Raw genomic sequence first — 19454 nt, 5'->3', positions numbered from 1 at the left:
GGGGGGGGGTGGGGGTGAGGGGGGTCTGCAGCCCCTCGGGCAGGGAGCCTTGGCCAGCCACAGCACAGGGGTTTGGAAGTACCTGTGCAGGGATGGGGAAATGATCACATGCAGGATGCCAGCCGGGCGTTGGGGCCGGTGGGAGGGCAGGGAAGCGTGCTCTGCATCGCACCCTCGCCTCCAGCTGCCCCTCGCCCAGTAAGACCCACTCCCCACTGGCTTTCACCTCCAACAGCAGCAGGATTTGTCCTGCTCCGTTCCCTCGCTTCCCTGTGTCTCTTCTGGCGCAGCCTCGACTGCAGCCTGCGCCTGGCTGTTGGAGCAAAACCCTACTGCATTTTGCAGGAGAAAATGCAGCATTCATCCTCTCCCACCTGCCCATCCCCTCCACATGCTGCCTTGAAACCTTCCTGTCCCTCAAGCCCGGACTGATCTGCCTTCTCCAAGCCACGGCAGAGTCCATGAGCAGCCTCCCAGCTCCCACCCCGCTCCTCCTGGGGAACTGGGCTTTCCTTTGAGGAGCCAGCTGGAGTTCCTGCTGCCCCAGCGTGAATGCAATTAGCTGGGAGAGCACGTGGCTCAGAGCAAGGATTAACCTCACAATGCCAATGGGAGGTCAGCCCTTGATAATTCACCTCTGTTTGGGTTCCTGCAGGGACCAGGCTCCCCTTAGCAAGTCAGAGCACAGAGGGGTTGCATCTCCCAGCTGATCCCTCCAGGACCGGGTCTGTCTCCCTGCTGCTCTGCGCCTCCTGTCCTCAATCAGACCCAGTTGTGCCAGTGTGTCCAGTTGTTCAGCAGATGTCTGAGTGGCTCTGGATAAAAAGCAGGACCCAACACATGGGGCTGAGTCCAAATTACCACCCCAGCAAGCAACAGGGACGACCAGAGCAGTAGCATCTTGCAAAGGGGCATTGTCTGCTCTCCAGCCTGCTGCCAGCACTGGCTCACCCAGAGAGTTTCTCCAGGTCTTCTGTGGGCAAAAATGATGCTGTTTGGCTGCCAGCACCTCCCAAAAATGAGCACGAGGTCAGGCAGTTGCAAACACATGTTCTTTTCCCCCTGCCTATTCCCTAGCTTAGATGTGGGGGACATTTTTGCCCTTGATCCAGCTGTTCAAGGAGTTGATCTCCTAGCAGACACATTTCCTAATCTTCAAGCCCTGCCCATCAAATCTCTAATTGCCGTTTGCCCTCCATGGCCATGCCCCAACCCTGGTGTGAGGCAGGAGTTGAGCTACAGCAGCCCTGCTTGAGGAGCAGGAGGTTTGCAGAGAAGACCGGTTCGCAGGCAGGTTGGTGAGGAATAGATCAGGGAGCCATTGCCATCCCTCCTGCCAGGCGTTCGTCACACTGTCCATGCAGTGATTCCACGCTGGCCATTCCCGGGAGGCCGCACGGCCGTTTTCTAAACGGTCTCTCTTTTTCTTTCCTGTTTTTGTTCCCTTTTCTTTTGTTTCTTTTTTCAAAGAACACATTGTTACAAGAGCTGGAAAATACCCAAAAGCAGATAGAGGAACACCAGCACGACAAGGTAAATGCCGCTGCAGAGAGCCTGCCCTAGTGACTGCACTTCCTCGCTCCTAATCCCCGGCTAGTGGCAGTCGCGCCTCTTAAAATACCCTAGTTTCGGAGGAGCTGGGATCCCAAAGCGCCCAGCAGCAGGAGGCCACAAACTAACCCACACAGTGGCTGGATGGAAGCTGCCACCCACCTCCCCAGAGACCCCCGGTTCAGTTCCCTAACAGGCACGTTCAGTCCCGTCTCCATATTTCTATCACAATCATCCATCCCTGACCCCCAGTCGAGGACAGCAGTGAGGCCAGGGTGGCTTCGCCCACGTGTCTAGAGGAGGGTTTACCGCAGCGCTCCTTGGTGCAGCCTGGCTGCGAGGGACAGTGCTGCTCAGGCAGCCGCATCCCCTTCACCCTCGAGGCTTTCTCAACCCGCTCACTCAAACTTGGGGGGAGATCTGCTCCATGCCCAGCTTGCAGAAGGCCCCGTAGGTCTTCGCACCTCCCCTGTGCTCAGATAAAGCATCTAAGTAGGGTCTGCAACATGAGTCCACGTTGGCCTGTGCTGGAAAGCTGGAGGGTTGCAGGTTTTTGAAGCAACGGGAGCTTTTGGAATGTGCCCCATGTCTCATGCATGGTTGGGGGGATCGGGGGGCTGCTTTCCCCCTTGCCCAGGGCCTTGCTCTCCCAGATGCTCCCCACCTGCGGCGAGGACGTGTGGGCACTGCTCGCGCGTCCCAGCCGTGGCTCCTCAGCTCCAGGCAGAGGCAAAGCTCGGAGACTCACATGATACCACCTGCATGTTGCCCACCCTGATTCAGCCTGTTTGCCCACAGGACTGGATCACACAGCACAGCCACTTAGTGCAGGCACAGGTTCCCAATGAGGATGGGGCTGGCAGCAGGAGGAACAGGGCCAGCATCAAATTTGGCTAGCAAGTCCCTCACTGCGAGCCCTTTGCCAAGGCGAATGCGCACGTGCAGTCTGGAGCAAAACCAGAGCATCCTAGTGGCACCGATTTTCCTTCATCTCTCAAACCAGCATCGCTTCGAGCATCAGTCTGTCTGTCTGTCTGGCCTGTGATCACTTCCTCCCTTTGCGGCATCGCCCCAGCATCATCATTCACTATCGCCTGCATGAGCTGTTTCTTTACCGATGTGTCAAAGGTGCTTTAAACCTGGGATGGGGATTTTTAAAGGGAATATAAACCTGGAAATAGCTAAGGATGTGGATTGCCCCAAACCTGGATGCTCTTCAGAGCAAAACCAACCCCTGCCTGTCTCCTGTCTCACCCTGAACAGCGACGGTTGTCTGACGAGATCGACAAACTGAGGCTGGAGGTCGATCAGCTCAAGACCAGAAGTGGGACATTTGTGGAGAGCGTGCATGCAAGGTAAGGGCCGCCTGCCAAAACCCCATCAGCCTATGCGCACTCCGCTTGCATCCTGCACCCACGGCTTTGGGGGCATTTTGCTTTTAGCGTCCCAAAATGCTGTTGGCATCAGGCATTTCTGGTTTCACCAAGCCTCGGGGCAGGGCTGCAGGGTAGTTCACCACAGCAGGGTCAGCTCCGGCTGTGCTGTCCCCACCATGGATTTGTCCTGGGGTGGGACACAGGCTGTTGAGAATAGCCCAGCCCAACTGAATGGCCCAAAATTTGCTCTTCTAAGGGTGAAAAACCACTGGGCATCATTTCTTTTTCTGCACAAAGGGCTTAGGGCTTAATTTTCTGTGAAAACTGTAAGTTCACCAAACGCCTTTCCCCCTGTGGTGTGCTGGGGATGGGCTGGTGGAGGAGGAATCTCTTTCGAGGTGTTGCAGGCAAAGGAGAATGAACCCCCCCATTTTTCCCCCTCCTCTCTACAGTGGTCCTCCCACACCCTTTCATTTAAAGTCAGCTGGGAGATGGGGAGGTCCCAGCCCAGAGCACCAGGAGGAGAGGTGAGTCCATCAGGTCTCAGCCTCCAGCACTGACCGGGTTACCCAGCACCACTGCAAGAAACCAAGGGGTTAGAAAAGGAGGGTGCCAGCACAACATGCACCCCACTGCATTGCTGCAGCCGCCTGGGAGACCACATCCTCTCCTGAGCACTTTTGACGTGGGTTAGAGGCAGCGAGGGATCAATGAGAGTGACCACCAGTGGGGAAAATTCACCTCTCAGGAAGGCTGGAAAAGATGGAAAGGAGGCGGTGTAACCAGCTTCAAATCTGTCAGCAGCTGTGCCAGAGAGGAGAAGGCCTGGAGGCCCTGTATCTGTCGTGGAGAGAAGAAATGGGGAGAGGCAAGGAAGAGCTTGTGAGGATGAAGGATAGCTGAGTGCCAGAGGAGTGTCTGGAGCATGTGTGGGACCTCTTTGTATGGGTCTGTAAGAACAGGACGGGTGATTTATTTTTTTTTAATTTCTTGGAGGAAAATTCAGCAGCAAGCTTGAGTTACAGAGGCCAGAATAATCCCCCAGCTGAAATGTCAGCTTTTGTCTAAGGCGCCTTTATCTGTTTTTAGCTCGGAAGCAGCTTGTCAGCAGCTCCACAGCTTAAATCCCCTTGAAACTTGGGCTGTGCCTTCGTCTGCAAACACCAGGCTGACGCCAAGCCAAGCTTCTCATGTTAGCGGTTTTGTCTGGGCTCGGTAGGATGCTGGGGTGGGGAGCCCGGATCTGTATCTGCACTGGAAACCAGACCCACCATGGTGGAAAAACCTTGGATCTGCTCTGGACAACTGCTTTTGTCATCTTAAATCAAAAAAACTTTGTGCCTTCTATGGCAATGCATATAGGGAGTAATGACCCTGTGCTCTGGGAAGGTGCTTTGCTCAGCTGTGTGGTTGGGTCTTCAGGGCGAGGAGGAGCGACCAGGCAACATGGCGATATGCAGTGAGTACCACGAGCGGCAAAAAGTGGCCTCGTGTCCAACAGCAGCTGCTGCGTTGCTCTGCCTGGCATGGGGACGCACTCCTGAGCACGAGCCCAAGCATGGAGGAGGAGGATGAAGAAGTCCCAGCTGGTTTCTGCTGGGAGATCCCAAACAATGTCCATGTCCCCGCACCTGGAAGATCTGTTTCAAATGGGATTTTATTCATCAGGGGTTTTTTTCATGAAAATGTTGAAGAAAACATAAAAAGAGGGAGAAAAGCTCCTTGGTTGACCCCTGTTCTGTACCATTGGGATGGAGAAGACAGGCACAGGATGTGCTGTACGTGTTGGGAGGTGCAAGCTGTTCTCGAGAGGGGAGGACAGTTGGGGACTGTTCAGCCCACGGCTTCAGAGCAGACCCACTGCGCTGGGTGGTTTTGGCCAGAACTGGGTGGGTACTGCAGCGAAGGGGGAGGCAGCAGCAGGGCAGGGCCCAGGGCTGAGCTTCCTACAGTCTGTAAGCACATCTCCAGGGCCAGCGTGGGGGGAATGGGACACCTTTTTCCAGAGCCTGGTTTTGCATCATTACCTTGCAGAGCAGGCAAGCATCGCTGGGGTGGGCATCCCGGAGTGGCCTCATCCTCCTCTGTCCTGAGCTAGCCTGGGCTGCGAGGGGAGCAGCCCGGGGACAGGGGCATCCTTGCACGGAGCAATGTCCGGAACAGGGCTCTTTCTCCCCAGGTCCCATATGGGCAGCACCACAGACCTGCGCTTCCCACTGAGCGCCGTAGTCCATGCCCCCACTGAGCCCTTTGGGACAGCCCCGGGCCTGCCTCGAGCGCAGAAGGGCCGATTCGCTGCCCGGCGAGAGGAGCCAGCCAAGGTAATCCATCTTCATGCCAGCATGGGGTCCGGGTTGGGGTTGGGGTCTCCTCCTGCCTTGCATGCTGGTCTCACGTGTCCCTGATTTGGGGACATGGGGCAATTTCCTTCACCTGGTGCATGGACGGGGGTAGCATGGTAGGAACGGTTTCCCCACTGGGATTGTGTTGAGGTGTGACTGTTGTGTGGAGGCCTCCAATTTGGCTTTTGGAGACATGGGGGTGCCGTGTGGGACCAGTGAACCTTGTTCCCCCAGGACTGGGAGCAGGCCCAGGCAGGCAGTGTCCTGGCCACGGGGCCTCACGCCTTCGACAGCGACCCCGAGATCTCCGATGTGGACGAGGACGACCGTGAGACACTCTTCAGCTCCATGGACGTGCTCTCCCCTGGTGGGCACTCGGATGCCCAGACGTTGGCCATGATGCTCCAGGAGCAGCTGGATGCCATCAATGAGGAGATCAGGTAGTGGCCGCGGCCAAAAACTGCCACTACCTTGCTCTGAAATGGCGCTGGGGGGCCACGAACTGCCAGGTGGTGGGAGGAGGCTCTCATGCCCTAAAATTGAGGTCTTGGTCCAGCTTCAGCCAGGGAAATGGCTCCAGGACATCCAGCCACAGGGCTTGATCCTTCCTGCATGTGGCTCCCTGTCCCTCAGCTGCACCAGTGTTCGCTCACAGAAAGGATCATTATTTAAAAAAAGCAAAACACATGAATATTAAATGAAATTGTGGAGTGTCTCAGCTCTGGTTTATGTGGATCCCGATGGGTTTTGCTGCCATCCCTGGAGATCAGAGGCTCAAGTCACAGCACCCGAGGTGCATTTTCCCAGGGTAGGGAAATCCCACGGCTGAGAGGTGTGAGATGACTTGGGAGCACCCCAGAAAGGTGGGGAGCCAGGAGCCCTGAGCCCTGCTGCTCCCCCAGGATGATCCAAGAGGAGAAGGAGTCCACCGAGCTCCGCGCAGAGGAGCTGGAGACCCGCGTCACGAGTGGCAGCATGGAGGGCCTCAACCTCACCCAACTCTGCAAAAGGGCTTCCATCCCCACCTCACTGACGGCCCTGTCCCTGGCCAGCTCGTCCCCACCGCTCAGCGGCCGCTCCACCCCCAAGCTCTCCTCCCGCAGTGCCGCTCAGGACCTCGACCGCATGGGGATCATGACGTTGGTGAGGAGGCGCACGGGGCGGATGGGGCGCTGGACAGGGTGTGTGTGTGGCTGCCTGGGGTGGGAGCGATGCCCCGGCATCCGCACGGGTGTTCGGGAGGGTACTGTGGAACGGGGGTGCCCATGTTTGCTGTCTCCCAGCCTGGCACACCTGGCCCCGGGGCTGCTCTGCGGGGGCGTTCTCCATTAACTGCCCCCCTTTCTGTGTCTCTCTCGCTTTCCCCCTTGCAATCAGCCCAGCGACTTGAGGAAGCACCGGAGGAAACTGCTAGTGAGTGGCTCCCATCCCGTTGGTTTTTGTCCAAGCCCCTTTTCCAGCCTGCTCCTGGCTTTATCCACACCAGGTCAGGGTGCAGCAGGCGCGGGATGGAGCTGGGGACCCCAGGGATCCAGCAGGAAGATGATGGGGATCCCGTAAGGTGCTTGGAGATGTGCCGGCTGGCAGCCTGGGGGGTCTGGCAGGACATGGGGAGGTTCAGAAAGGCACTGGATCCTCAAACATTGTGTGTCCCCTCTGGCGACAGGGTGTCTTTGGGACATTCCCATCTGTGCTCCTCAGAGCCCTCTGCTGAGGGCCAGCAGCTTCTGTCCCCACACCCTGACCTGGACCATGGGGCTGCATCCTCTCTTCTCCCTATTCCCAGGATCTTGGCCATATGGCCACATCCTCCCCATCTGCTTGGGCATCTTGAGCCATTGCCAGAGCTCTAGTTCAGGCCAATCCTGGAGCGTGGCAAAGCCTCAGGGCCCTGGTGGCTCTTTTGGCCATGCCTCCATGGAGCAAGAGAGAGGCAGGCAGCAGGGCAAGGATGGAGCTGGGCTTTGGCCGCCCAGCCTCATGGCTTCTCTGCTTGTTCAGTCACCTGCAGCTCGGGATGAAAGCCGAGAGGATAAAACCACCATCAAATGTGAAACGTCACCCCCATCCTCACCCAGGACATTGCGGCTGGAGAAGCTGGGCCACCCTGCGCTAAGTCAGGAGGATGGGAAGAGGTATGTGGAGCACCCTTTGGATCTCACACCAGTGCCTGCTCTGTTGGTTTGAGGATTTACATGGGGCAAGTGTGGGATTGTGGGACGGTCTGGGGTTTGCCATGGCTTGTGCGCTGCTCGGGAATAACCTAAAGGCTTTGCTGTTCCTCTCCCTCCTCCATCCCCAGCTCGCTGGAGGAGCAGGCCAGCAACCCCAGCAGCAACAGCAGCCAGGACTCCCTGCACAAGGGCTCCAAGAGGAAGGGGATCAAATCCTCCATCGGGCGCTTGTTCGGGAAAAAAGAGAAGGGTCGCTTGATTCAGCTGAGCAGAGAAGGGGCCACGGGGCAGGGTCTGTGAGCAGCCCTATTCCCATCCGTGCCGGGCGGGCGTCCTCTCGGGCCAGGCTCTCTGCACACCTCCTGGCACTGTCTGGCTTTGGGGTGCTGTTGGGGTGACAGGCGGAGGAGCAGGAACACCCCTGCTGGTTTGGGGATGTTGGGGCCACTGGCTCTGGGCTCCCTGCAGCTTCAGGGCAGTTGGGTCCTGGTGCTTTCTGCCCCACGGCCATTTCTGGCCTGAGCATGTTATCACTCTTAAAGCTCTTGCAAGAGCTGCAGTGAGGATAGTGACCCCGCCCCATCACTGTATCTTATCTTTAATGTCCCCAAATCTGCTTCCCTCCCTGTGGGACCTTCTTGATTTTGCACAGCCCTTTGGTGGGCACTGCTTTTCCACTCCTAAATCCTTTACTGCTTCGATGCTGAGCATCTTGAAATGGGAGAGATGGCAGGCAGGAATCCCCTTGGGCTTCCCAGGGATGCAAGGGGGCTGTGGGGGTGGGTTGGAAATGGAGACTGTCACCTGCTGTGCTGCGATTGTGCATCCCCAGCACCCTGGCATGGGAACTGTGGCAGTGCCCACACTGAACCCATGGGACATCACACTGATGTGAGGATGTCTTGCTTGCCCAACAGTGCTGCTGACTGACATGGAGGTGGGCATGCAGGACCCGCTGGGACTTGGCAAGCTGGGTGCTCAGGCTGAGAAGGATCGGCGCCTGCGGAAGAAGTGAGTGAACCTCCTTCCCTGCCCCAACAAGAAAATGTCCTGCCTGACGGCTGAGAAGCCATGGCATGGGACTGGGAATTGCTGGAAAGACTTCTCATCTTCACCCTCTCTTGGGCCCTGTTGGCTCCTTTATTGCTTTGCTACCAGCTGGTTATTATTGCCCGTGGTCTATTCCCTTTCAAGAGCTGCTCCCTTCCCCACAAGCCCCCAGTAAATCACTCTTCTGCTTCTGTTCCCTCCAGGCACGAACTTCTGGAAGAGGCTCGGAGGAAAGGATTGCCCTTTGCTCACTGGGATGGCCCCACTGTTGTCTCCTGGCTGGAGGTGAGGCAGAGCACATCCGCGCATCATCCCCATGCACCGACGGCTTTGCAGTCACCGCTGGTCTGTAGTGTGCTCCCCCGGCAGTGGTACAGCACCCCGCAGTCCCACCTTGCTTGGTCCATGCACAGGGTTGGTGGTTGCAAAACCTGGGGGAGCAGAGCAGATCCTCAGATCCCTCACGTATTCTGATTTGAGTAGTGGTTTGAGTAGAGCTTTGAGTTTTTGATGCTGGGCTGCCCACAGGCCATCTGTGCAAGGTACAAACAAAAAAGGAGCCCCACGTGGGTATCCAGCTTTGATACTGAGCTTCAAACAAGGTGGCCTTGATCCTTCCAGAGGAAGTTAAGCTAAGTCAACCGGGCAGTCACTGGCTTTGCCCTGTTTTGGCAGCTCTGGGTGGGGATGCCAGCCTGGTATGTTGCTGCTTGCCGAGCCAACGTGAAGAGCGGAGCCATCATGTCAGCCCTATCTGACACTGAGATCCAGAGGGAGATCGGCATCAGCAATGCGCTGCATCGCCTGAAGCTGCGTCTGGCCATCCAGGAGATGGTCTCGCTCACGAGCCCCTCGGCACCACCCACCTCACGGACGGTAAGTGCTCCATGCCACAGCCTGCTCTTCCCCCAGACAGACCATGGGGCAGGATGACACACTTGTTTCCCCCCCTTTCCCTGGCTCCTTGGGACCACAGTGGTCCATCAGTCCCGAGGGAGCCCCAGTGTCACAGGCAAGAGTGGCCATGGAGGGGAAGATGTTCCCTCATGGACTGGTCAAACCACCAGACACTTGTCCTCAGGCACAAAGATCATTTACGGCCATCGAATGTGAAGCACTTTGCTGTCTTGAGGCACCAGCAGATGCTTTTGTCCTCACATTCAGAGGTTGTCACCAAGAGGCTGACCCTGCCGAGCAGCCTGCAAAGAGCAAAGCTCAGGGATTGTCTTCCCTTGTGAGGATAAAATCCCACCCAAATGGCACATGCATGATTTACAGGGCCAATTCGGTTATGCACAGCTGTTTTCTCAATCATTTCAATACAAACCTTTTCCTGGGACTGTGTGAAATTCCTGGGGCAAGTCAAAGCAACCGCAGATCCCAGCCTTGCCCTGGATAGGACATGGAACGGATGGAGGGATCGTGTCTTGTGCTGGTCGCCAAACCCCCTGAGGGATTAATGGTGCCCCAGTAATGCCAAGACACATCTGTAGAAATGCAGTCAGCAGAAAGGCCCCAAGCATGCTGTGTCCCCTCAGATGGCCGTGGCTGGGGTCACAGCTGTCAGAGACAAGCCTACACACTCCATGAGCATAACACCAAAGTATAAAGGCAGCCAAAGGGCCAATGGCCCTTGCTGCGCTCTCCGTGGCTGCACGGACAGCCCAGGGTCCTCATGGGCAGTGAGGTGCCACCAGCCCAAGCTGCAAGGACACTGCGAGATCTCCCCAGTACAGCTCCAAGCGCAAGGGTGGCCTGATCCTCCATCAGCCCAAGCCAGGCTTGTTTCCAGCACAGTTGTGAACTGAGGCCATGGCTCCATGGTGGTTTATCCTGACCACTCTGCTCTTTTCCCTGCAGTCCTCCGGAAACGTCTGGGTCACCCATGAGGAGATGGAGAACATGGCAACTTCCACCAAGACGGTGAGGCTGGCCAGCCCCACTGCTGCCACATGGCGTATCTATTACCGAGCTGAACTCTGGGCGTGCATTAATGTGCTAAACCCCGGGAGGGAAGGGGATCTTTGCTGCGTCTCATGTGTCAGCTCTTGGCCAGCACCATGCACCTGTTTAGAAACCATCTTTCAACCTTTAATATCCCAACAGTTTCTAAAACTGGCTTAAAAACCATCAGATGCATTTTCCCTTGTCAAGCCCCTGTGGGTTTTGCTGGGTTTCTAGAGTAGCTTGTCTGTCAGTTGTGAGTTAGAGGAAAGAAATGAAAGACAAAAACCAAGACTGATCTCAAGATAGATGCATGAGATTGAGTCCCACATTGGTCATTCTGCACCCAGAGAAGTCACTGTCTAATCTCCCATTGACCTTAGCACACCCAAATATTGTCCCCAACTGTCTGTCCCTACCACTGACTGATAGCCTGGGGTCCCTTGGAGGGATGTGGCCGTGCTCCCAAAAGCTCTGGCTCCTTTGGAGAGATGTAGCCGTGCTCCCCTCTCTGCAACTTACTGACCCCGTGTCTGTGTCTCAGAGCAGGGGCAGCATTTTGGATTTGTTGTGTGAATTAGGCATTTTATTGAAGCTTTTGTCTGCTGGTTGAGTGGCACAGACCTGTAACTGGCAGGTGCCTTTTGGGGAAGGAGAGCTCAGAGTTACGGCAGGGACGTGACACTTTCCCTTGGCAGGTTTTGTGAGGCTGAGCAAAACCAGCACAGGTTGACAAAGGAGGAAATAGTGACAAAATCAGCAAATTGGGTTGGGCAGCCCCTCTGGGGGTTGTGACCCATAAGCTGAAGCTTAGGTTTCTCTCTGCATCCATCTGTCTTTGGGGGACCCAAGAACTACCCATATTTCCCAGGAAAGGTGTATGAGCCCCAGTGTCTATGCCATCTCCAGCCCAAGGCCCATGAGAAAAGCCTCATCCTGCATCCTCCTTACTTGTCTGACAGATGGGGTGAAACCCAGGCCCAGCAGGGTCGGGGTGTCCCCAGCACCCTGTCAACAAGGCTGAGCTCCCTGAGTCGTGCGGCCGTGAGACCGACCCCTATCCCCTCTGGGTCACGCCGTGCCAAGGGGTTCCACGCTTGGCACGCGTGGCACATGCTTTCACAGTGCAGGGCCACTGGGTACTGACTTTAACTGTCCTTTCTATTGACATGCTGCATGTGTCACGCTTAGGACACAGAGGAAGGCAGCTGGGCACAGGTGAGGTCCCCGTGTCACCCTTTTCTGCGGGCGGTACATGGGGTGGTCATGGGAGGGAGAGCTGGACATCGCAGGGCACCCGGGGGATGAGCATGGGGCGTCAGTATTCACCAAGTCCTGCTTGGAGTCTGAGCCTGCACCCTGTGGTTGCTCCTCTGAGCTCTCTCTCGAGCATGGGGTGGTCCTCCTGAGACCTTGCATCAAGCAGCATCGTTCTCTGCTTCAGGCAGAGTGACTTTTTCCGTGTGAGACACAGATCCTGTGTTAAAACCCCAACATAAGAGTGACCAGCCACCCTGCATGGAAGGCAGGTTTCTAGCTGCATAGACATTTAGTTTTCACCTTTTTTTTGACCCCAAGTTCAGGATAAAGACCATTTTCATGAACTGAAAAGGCGGGAGGAAAAAGCCCTGCTTGGATCCATCTCTTCTGGTTTTGATCACTCTCAAATGTTTTACGTTTCTTGTGGTGGATTTTATTTCATTTTTGGACCCAGAATCAGCTTGCAGTGAAAGTGAATGGATGTTTTGCTGCCTAAAACTGACCTTTTTTTCATTTTCGAGTCATAAAGTAGATCTTATGGTGATTTCTAAGCTCCTTAAAAATCAGTTGGGAATGCACTGAAACCTATTTCTTAGTTGTTTCAGCTTTCATGAATGTCCTTTTTCCAGAAGAAGCTGGTTATAAAGTCCAACTATCCTTTATGCTTGCTTTTTGGCTACTGCCTTGTCTCCTTGGGGGACATCAGTAGGACACAAGCCATGGCCAACAGGACTGTTCCCTCCAGCTCCTTCAGTACAAACTAGGGTTAAATTCCTCTGGCCCAGGTTTGGTCCTCAGGACAGTGACTCCTAGGCTGCAGCACTGAACCATCACTGGTCTCCTGGGAGTCTGCAGCTCCACCAAGCCCTGGTTTCTCCCTAGCTTCTCCATTTGCTTCTCCACAGACACTGGCCTATGGGGACATGAACCACGAATGGATTGGGAACGAGTGGCTGCCCAGCTTGGGTCTCCCACAGTATCGCAGCTACTTCATGGAGTGTCTTGTTGATGCACGGATGCTGGACCACCTCACCAAGAAAGATCTCAGAGTGCACTTGAAGATGGTGGACAGCTTCCACCGGTAAGTCTCCTCCTTTGGGAGGTCCCTGGGGTGCAACGTCTGCACATGAAGCAGAGGATGAACCAATTTGCGGGATTCTCTCCTGTCTTGACCAGCCCTGGTGCCGGAGGATGGCTTTTCTAGGCTAAACTCAACCACCTGGTCTGGGGCAGCTCATATGGGCAAAATGTTCTCCTTCAGCACACTCCTTGCAGCAAAATTGAAGAAGGCCAAGCCTTCTCCTGGCTGTGGAGCAAACTATGGGTAAAAATAAAGGCTTGTCCCACCTGGTACCCCACTGGCAGGCAGAGCAGTCATCTGCCAGCAGCCCAGCTTGGAGAAGGCTTATGCCATCCCAACCACCTTGCTCAAGCACCAGTATCCAGCCCTGTCATGGGGTACCACCATCCACCCCGACCCATGGAGTGGTCCATGGGCCTGCCAGGGCCCTCCCTGCTCTGGGGATGAACTCTTCAGCCTGGAGCAGCCCCCATGGCTAGCTCTCCCTTCCCTCTCCAGCCACCAAGCACAGAGTATTATTATTTGGATCCATGTGCTCTCAGGCAGGTAGAACAGGGTAAAACTGATGGAGTGGGGAATTACCATGGAAGGGAGAGACATTCCCCATTTTCTGGCCAAGATCTTCCCTTTGGGTTGTGTCTGTCCTGACCCAACCCTGAACCGAAGCATCCTTAGGGCACATGGAGAGCAAGCAGGGAAGTGGGTCCCTCCACGGGTCCCTCCAAGCCACCTGCCCCATGATGCTGAGCCCTCCTGAGGGTTGGATGACATCTCGTATCCTTGCAGCACCAGCCTGCAGTACGGCATCATGTGCCTGAAGAGGCTCAACTACGACCGCAAAGAGCTCGAGAGGAGGCGAGAAGAGACCCAACATGAAATCAAAGGTTAGCAGCCGCATACGCGATCCAGCTCTGGAAAAGGAGATGAGAAACCTCCCAAGAGATGCCCAGTGATGGTCTCTCTCCTATCCCTTGTTTTTAACAGAGCATTTGCCTAGGGAAAATCATTATTTCTGAGCAACCATGCCCACAGGGCTCTTCTCCAGGGGGGAACTCCCTGCAGTATTTCCCCAACAGGTTGCTCTGAGTGCCTTTATGCAGCTTACCCCAGTCAGGCATGAGGAGTGTCAAGACAGGAAAGATCCAGTCCAAGCATCAGATCATCTTCTCCTGCCCATTTCAGATGCTCAGGACACCCCCCAGCTTGCTCAGCCTCCCCTTCCTCGTTGGCTGTCCTGAGATTCCCTGCGCATCTGGCTGCTGCTTAGATTACATCTCATTATTGATAATGCCCCTAATTACACCAGCAGCCGTGAGTTCTTAGGATTAATTTTCACAGTTGTTTTCTGCCTGTTATTTCAGCATTTAGTTTGGTAAATTGAAGTGAGCTGTTCCTGGCACTTGAGCACCCAGTATTGCTGCTGGCTTGGGAAGGAGAGTCCCAGGATCAGCCTGGGGCAGTGCAAAAGGGCTTCAGGACGTCATCAGGTCCCCACACAACCAAGAGCGTGGTCTGAGCTGAGACATGCCCTCACTCTTTTGCAGATGTCTTGGTGTGGACCAATGACCAGGTCATTCACTGGATCCAGTCCATCGGGCTTCGCGAGTACGCAAACAACCTTGTCGAGAGCGGGGTGCACGGGGCGCTCCTGGCCCTCGATGAAAACTTCGACCACAACAGTCTGGCGCTTGTGTTGCAAATCCCCACGCAGAACACGCAGGTAAGAGCAGCATCCTTGGGGGATTTTGGTGGAGAGTGGCCAGCATGGGACACAGCTCCAGTGTGACTCCCCCAGTCCCACCAACTCAACTCTGCCTTTCAAAGCAGAGCACTCGGATGGCATGTGGGCTTTTTCTCTGTCATTCTCAGGGTTTCCTGAGATGGGGATTTGTGCTGCAGACTGTTCCCACTGATGGGGAATGCTCATTTGATGTTATTTTCAGGCTCGACAAGTGCTGGAGAGGGAGTTCAACAACCTGCTCGCCTTGGGCACAGATCGGAGGCTGGATGATGTGCGTACCAAACCTCTCCCATGTCCAGATAATGCTGGGTACCTGTTATTGTGCAGGAAACAGGAGAGGCAAGACCTCTGCTCTCTCCCTCTTTGTCCAGAGGAGTCAAATAGTGCATCACAAACTCTCTAGAGTAATTGCATGAGCAGTATCAGTGGAATATGCTAAAACTATTAGACAAGGCCCCAAGGAATGTGCTGCCAGGCTGTGGAGGCAGGTGAAGAATGGTCTTGTGCATCATTTCTAGCCTCGTGCTTGGTGGGCTGCATTTCAACTAGGCTCACCTGGCTTTCCTTGCCAGCTGCTTTAATATTGCCTTTTAGAGTCACAGATGTTCTGGGCATGACACATTTGCGGTGGGTAAAGCTGGTGGGTTAGAGATGCCCCATTAAGCAGCCAGAAAGCTGTTCACGTTGAGTCACTGAAGGTGGGAACTGATCTACATCTCTCCTATGTATAGCTTTCCTCCATGAGATATGATAGCAGAGCTAGTCAGGACTTTTTAGAGCACAGAGAGAAGCAGGCATTCCAGATGCCATTGTCTGGCCAAGGTTAGGTGCACCCCTTGGGGTCTTTACTGGGGCTTGTCTGTTGATGTCTCCAAGGCATCTTTGCAGGCAGGCTGGAGAGAAGAGATAGGCAAGCTGGAAAGGATAAAGCCTATGTCATGGGATCCAGAGAGGTCTCCTATGTCTTTGGCCCAATTTGATCACACGCTTCTGCACTGTTTGAGTTGGTCTCCGTGTACAGGCACACCCTTAGTTAGGTGGAAGCAGTGCTGGTATCTCACAGGGGCAGAAGGTCCTGCTGCCACTGCTGCCAGGCCTGTAACCTGCTCTTCCCTCACAGGGCGATGACAAGACCTTCCGTCGAACCCCATCCTGGCGAAAGCGCTTCAGCCCACGAGACGTTCACAGCATCAACATGCTCAGTGGCTCGGCTGAGACGCTGCCCGCCGCCTTCCGTGTCACCAGCCTGGTGCCCCTGCCCCCTCCATCCGCCCCTGCCAAGAAAATGCCCCCGGAAGGTAGGTCACCCCCTTCTCTCCAGGGTCCTCTCCCACCCCTGCTCAGACCTCATGGTGAATATGGGGCATGATGTGCCACCAGGAGAGGAGGGTGATCACCTTGCTGATCACCTGCGATGCTGAATCCACGTGATCCTTGAGCTGTTGTCTGCTATAAATGTTTTTTCAGGAGGGTTATTTCAGACTCTGGTCTGGTGTGTGGTTTCTTTGTTTCAGACTGTCAGGACGAGGGAGGGGGCTGGATCAGGGCATGAAATGGGGATATGTGTCACCCGCCCTGGGTTTGGCATCCAGGTCAGACAGAGCCTGTTGGGGTAGCGTTGGGGGCTGTCAGGAAGCAGCAGCCCAATCTGGGCCAGTCTTGTCCACCCTGCCTTTTGGAAACCATCCCCAAACGGTCTGAATTAACCAGCTCGATTCAGTCCGAGCGCTGCTGAGCGACCACTCTCCCAGAGCTGGCAGGGACCTGCTTTGACACGCTTGCTGCCCATGCTGCTGGCTGTCATGTGTTTTAGCTGAGCACACATGTTCCAGGCTCCGCCCCACCACCATACGACTCCTTTCTACAAGTTCTCTTGGTCCCTTCCAAAGCTGCAGGGAGGCACAAGCTCCAGCCAAGTCACCCCGGTTTGTCCCCTGCACCAGGTACCCTGGTCCCACTGTCCCAAACCGCCTGCCACATCCCCAGTGGTGCAGAGCTGGTTTCAGCAGGCTCAGAAATGAGTGTATGAATGAGAGTTAAAAACTTGTGCTTTCACCTTCCGGCTCCAAGCCCCGGACTCGGCTCTCCTCCTGTCTCCAGATTTGCTCAAATTTCACAGCTTTCCATCTAGCGGTTTGGGTCAAACTTGTGTTCAACCTTTTCCTCCCCATCCCTGGAAGCTGCAATTCCCACCCGGCTGAGGACAGTGAAACCTGGGACAAAATCCCTAGGTCTGACAGCACCCAGACACGGGTAACTGAGTGCTCGCTGCCCAAGAGTAGGGATGGCAAGTGGCAACTTTCCAAATACCCTGGAGCCTTGGGAGCATCGGAGCTGACCAAACGTCCCTCTTCCTTTACCCTCATCTTCATGTGGCTTCAGTGCACGGATGCTGCCTAATAAGTGTTTTGGTGGGAAGCCGAGGGCTAATTGGAGCAGTCGCTAATTGCACGCTCTGCTCTTTGACTCACTTCCAGTTGGTGCCTCTGGGTCCCCAAGGCTGGAGACCTCCACGGTCCGGACGTACTCCTGCTGAGGGTCAGCGTGACGGGAACCAGCCCGGCCCTGGGTAAGTGCGAGGAGGACCGAGGCCTCAGAGATGGATGGGAACTGAGAGGAGAGCGCGAGGCCCAGTGTCCTCTGCCCGGCATCACCCAGGCAGGGTGTCTGCCTTCACCAAGGTTTGCCTTGCCATAGAGGACCATGGAGACCTCAGCGGTGGGGGAACAGCCCGCTGCTGCCTGAGGCTCACAGGACCTTGAGATGATGCAGAAGGGATGCTCAGCATCCCAGCCACGTACGGTTTGTCCAGTCCCTGGACAGACAGCTCCACTGGGGACCCCAGGTTGCCATCCTAGATGGGAGGTCCCACTGGGGTGAGGGAGGGATAGTTAAGCAGTTCAAAGAGGCACCTGGGACCCTGCTGTACCCTGGGGCATGGCTCCCCTGTGCCAGGAGGATTCATTACCGACTCTGGGTTTGTTGACCTGTGGGTGCACGGGTGGAGGTGAGCTGCCATCCTCACGGGACCTTTCCCACTTCGTTTCTCAGCACATCCCCACTATCCGTACGGCCACATGCTGGCTGCCTTTCAGGACAAGAGCCCAGCCTGCGCCTGTTCCTCGGTCCAAACCAACAGACGCTGCAGTCTCACTGCTGTGGACCGAAAAGGATGCTCTCCCTTCTGCTTGTGCACCCCACCGCTTCCCCTGGCTCCCTGCGGCTCCCGCCTGTGGCTTGTCTGCCCATCTCTCCCCGCACTGGCCGGGCTATGGGTGCGCTCGCTGGGTGCCTGCTCCGTCGCCGGCAGAAGCGTGGTGTAACCTGGCAGAGCGGCAGAGACACCCCAAAAGTGGGCTGTGATATTTGGAAACCTTTCTCCTGCCTGGTTCATATTGCCAATACGCCGTGGGCCGCTGCACTGAACTCGCCTGAGCCCCGGGCATCAGGGACACTGCTGCCCACAGGACTCGAAGCCAAGGAAGATTCAGCCTCGTGAAAATCCTCACGTTGGGCAGCTGGGCAAGGAGCTACCCCGAGGAAGGACTGAGGGGCCAGTGCCAGGATCGGCGCTGCACGGGACGGAGCAGGGACCGGCCATCGTGGGGGCAAGGAGAGCGGCTGTCTGCCAAGGGGTGGGCAGTTGGGGGGGTGCGTTTTGGGGTGCTGCCAGATGCCACGCGGGGGGAGGCTGCGCCCGCACGGTGCGTCCATGAAGGGCTGCGTGGGGAAGGGCTGGAACCGCCCCATACGGCTCGCTGCCAGCCGGGACGGTACCCGGCACCCACGGGAGAGGGGACCCTCCTCGGGTGCCTGGGGAGACATGGCGGTGGCACCCACCGCCCCGGGACGTGCCCATCCCTTCCCCTCTGGGTGCAGAGGAGATGCTCTCCCCTCCTGCCTCCAGGCTACGGACAGGGATCAATCCAGGAGGTTCTTAACTCTTCCCATTTCTCCCCCGTAGGGTAGGATCTCTTCGTCTCCTCATGCCACGTTTGCCTTGTGTGGCCCCTATTTCTGATGTGATATTTATTGATGGCTGGAATGACCTTATACTTATCATGTGCTGTCTGGAAGTGCAATATCTGAGAGGCTATACAGTCACGATGTCTTTTCGGTGTATTATTTGCCTAATACAGTATTAAATATTTTTTTAATTTGAAGAGTCGGTGAGCCCTTTATATCGATGCCCTATTTCTTTCGTCATATTATTGGTGCTGCATGGACTCCAAACCCTGGATCGGGTCAGGAAAGGATGTATGTGTGTTCCAATAAACAGGATTTTAAAACAGTGCTGGCTTGAGCCTTCTTTCTAGAGCCCAAACTGCAAATATAATTAAACTTTAGCTCCCCCAAGAGTTTTTGGGGTACAAGGCTGAGCCCCAGTTGCAAACCAGTGAAATCACTGGTTGCTGCAGAGCTGATTTAAGCGTGGGACATCCAGTTCCCACCATTGAGTGACCGTGCTGAGGTCCAGCTGGATTTTCTGATACGGAGAAATCCCCAGCCTGGGAATTAGGGGAGACCTACACAGAGGAGGACAGCGGTAAAGGAAGCCCTGAGCCATTCAAACAAGAATGCCTTTATTTAAAAAAAAAAAAAAATCCAAATAAGTTAGCAAAAATAATAATTAAAAAAAAAAATCAAATAGCAACTCCACACAGCGTTCAGTAGAAAAGACGGCGTGGGCAGCCTCCGCGGGGCTCAGCACCTGCAGGACGCCAGCCGGAGAGAGACGTTGGTCAAAGAGCATCTTGGAAAAAAATCAGCAAGCGAACCCAGCACACACGTTGGCCCCCAAAAACCGATCACCCCCAGACGGGGAGCGAAGGAGAGCCCAACGCCGGGCGGCCGCCCTCGCAGGAACTGGGGCTGCCGCCAGCGTGGGGCCACAGCGCTGCCGAAATCCCACCTCTCCCCGCTTTTTTTTTTTGC

The 19454-nt window shown here is 55.6% G+C and overlaps 1 protein-coding gene across 1 annotated transcript in view; it reads left to right on the top strand.

Annotated features, from left to right (window-relative positions):
- Window positions 1–17055, top strand: part of PPFIA4 (protein tyrosine phosphatase, receptor type, f polypeptide (PTPRF), interacting protein (liprin), alpha 4) — a 30716-nt gene extending 13661 nt beyond the window's left edge. The window contains exons 10-28 of the mRNA XM_009335109.1: window positions 1471–1533; window positions 2815–2906; window positions 5107–5248; window positions 5504–5709; window positions 6172–6412; window positions 6647–6682; window positions 7271–7404; window positions 7572–7735; window positions 8361–8454; window positions 8697–8778; window positions 9169–9369; window positions 10354–10416; window positions 11629–11655; window positions 12603–12778; window positions 13565–13662; window positions 14323–14498; window positions 14722–14790; window positions 15640–15817; window positions 16997–17055. Of these exons, the coding sequence (XP_009333384.1) occupies window positions 1471–1533; window positions 2815–2906; window positions 5107–5248; window positions 5504–5709; window positions 6172–6412; window positions 6647–6682; window positions 7271–7404; window positions 7572–7735; window positions 8361–8454; window positions 8697–8778; window positions 9169–9369; window positions 10354–10416; window positions 11629–11655; window positions 12603–12778; window positions 13565–13662; window positions 14323–14498; window positions 14722–14790; window positions 15640–15817; window positions 16997–17055 (2301 nt within the window). The remainder of the gene's footprint in view (window positions 1–1470; window positions 1534–2814; window positions 2907–5106; window positions 5249–5503; window positions 5710–6171; window positions 6413–6646; window positions 6683–7270; window positions 7405–7571; window positions 7736–8360; window positions 8455–8696; window positions 8779–9168; window positions 9370–10353; window positions 10417–11628; window positions 11656–12602; window positions 12779–13564; window positions 13663–14322; window positions 14499–14721; window positions 14791–15639; window positions 15818–16996) is intronic.
- The last annotated feature ends 2399 nt before the right edge of the window (window positions 17056–19454 follow it).

Source organism: Pygoscelis adeliae, unplaced genomic scaffold, assembly GCF_000699105.1.
Source record: "Pygoscelis adeliae isolate BGI_AS28 unplaced genomic scaffold, ASM69910v1 Scaffold472, whole genome shotgun sequence".
Classification (NCBI taxonomy): domain Eukaryota; kingdom Metazoa; phylum Chordata; class Aves; order Sphenisciformes; family Spheniscidae; genus Pygoscelis; species Pygoscelis adeliae.
The sequence above is the reverse complement of the archived record's forward strand: the minus strand, read 5'-3'. Positions and strand labels throughout refer to the sequence as shown.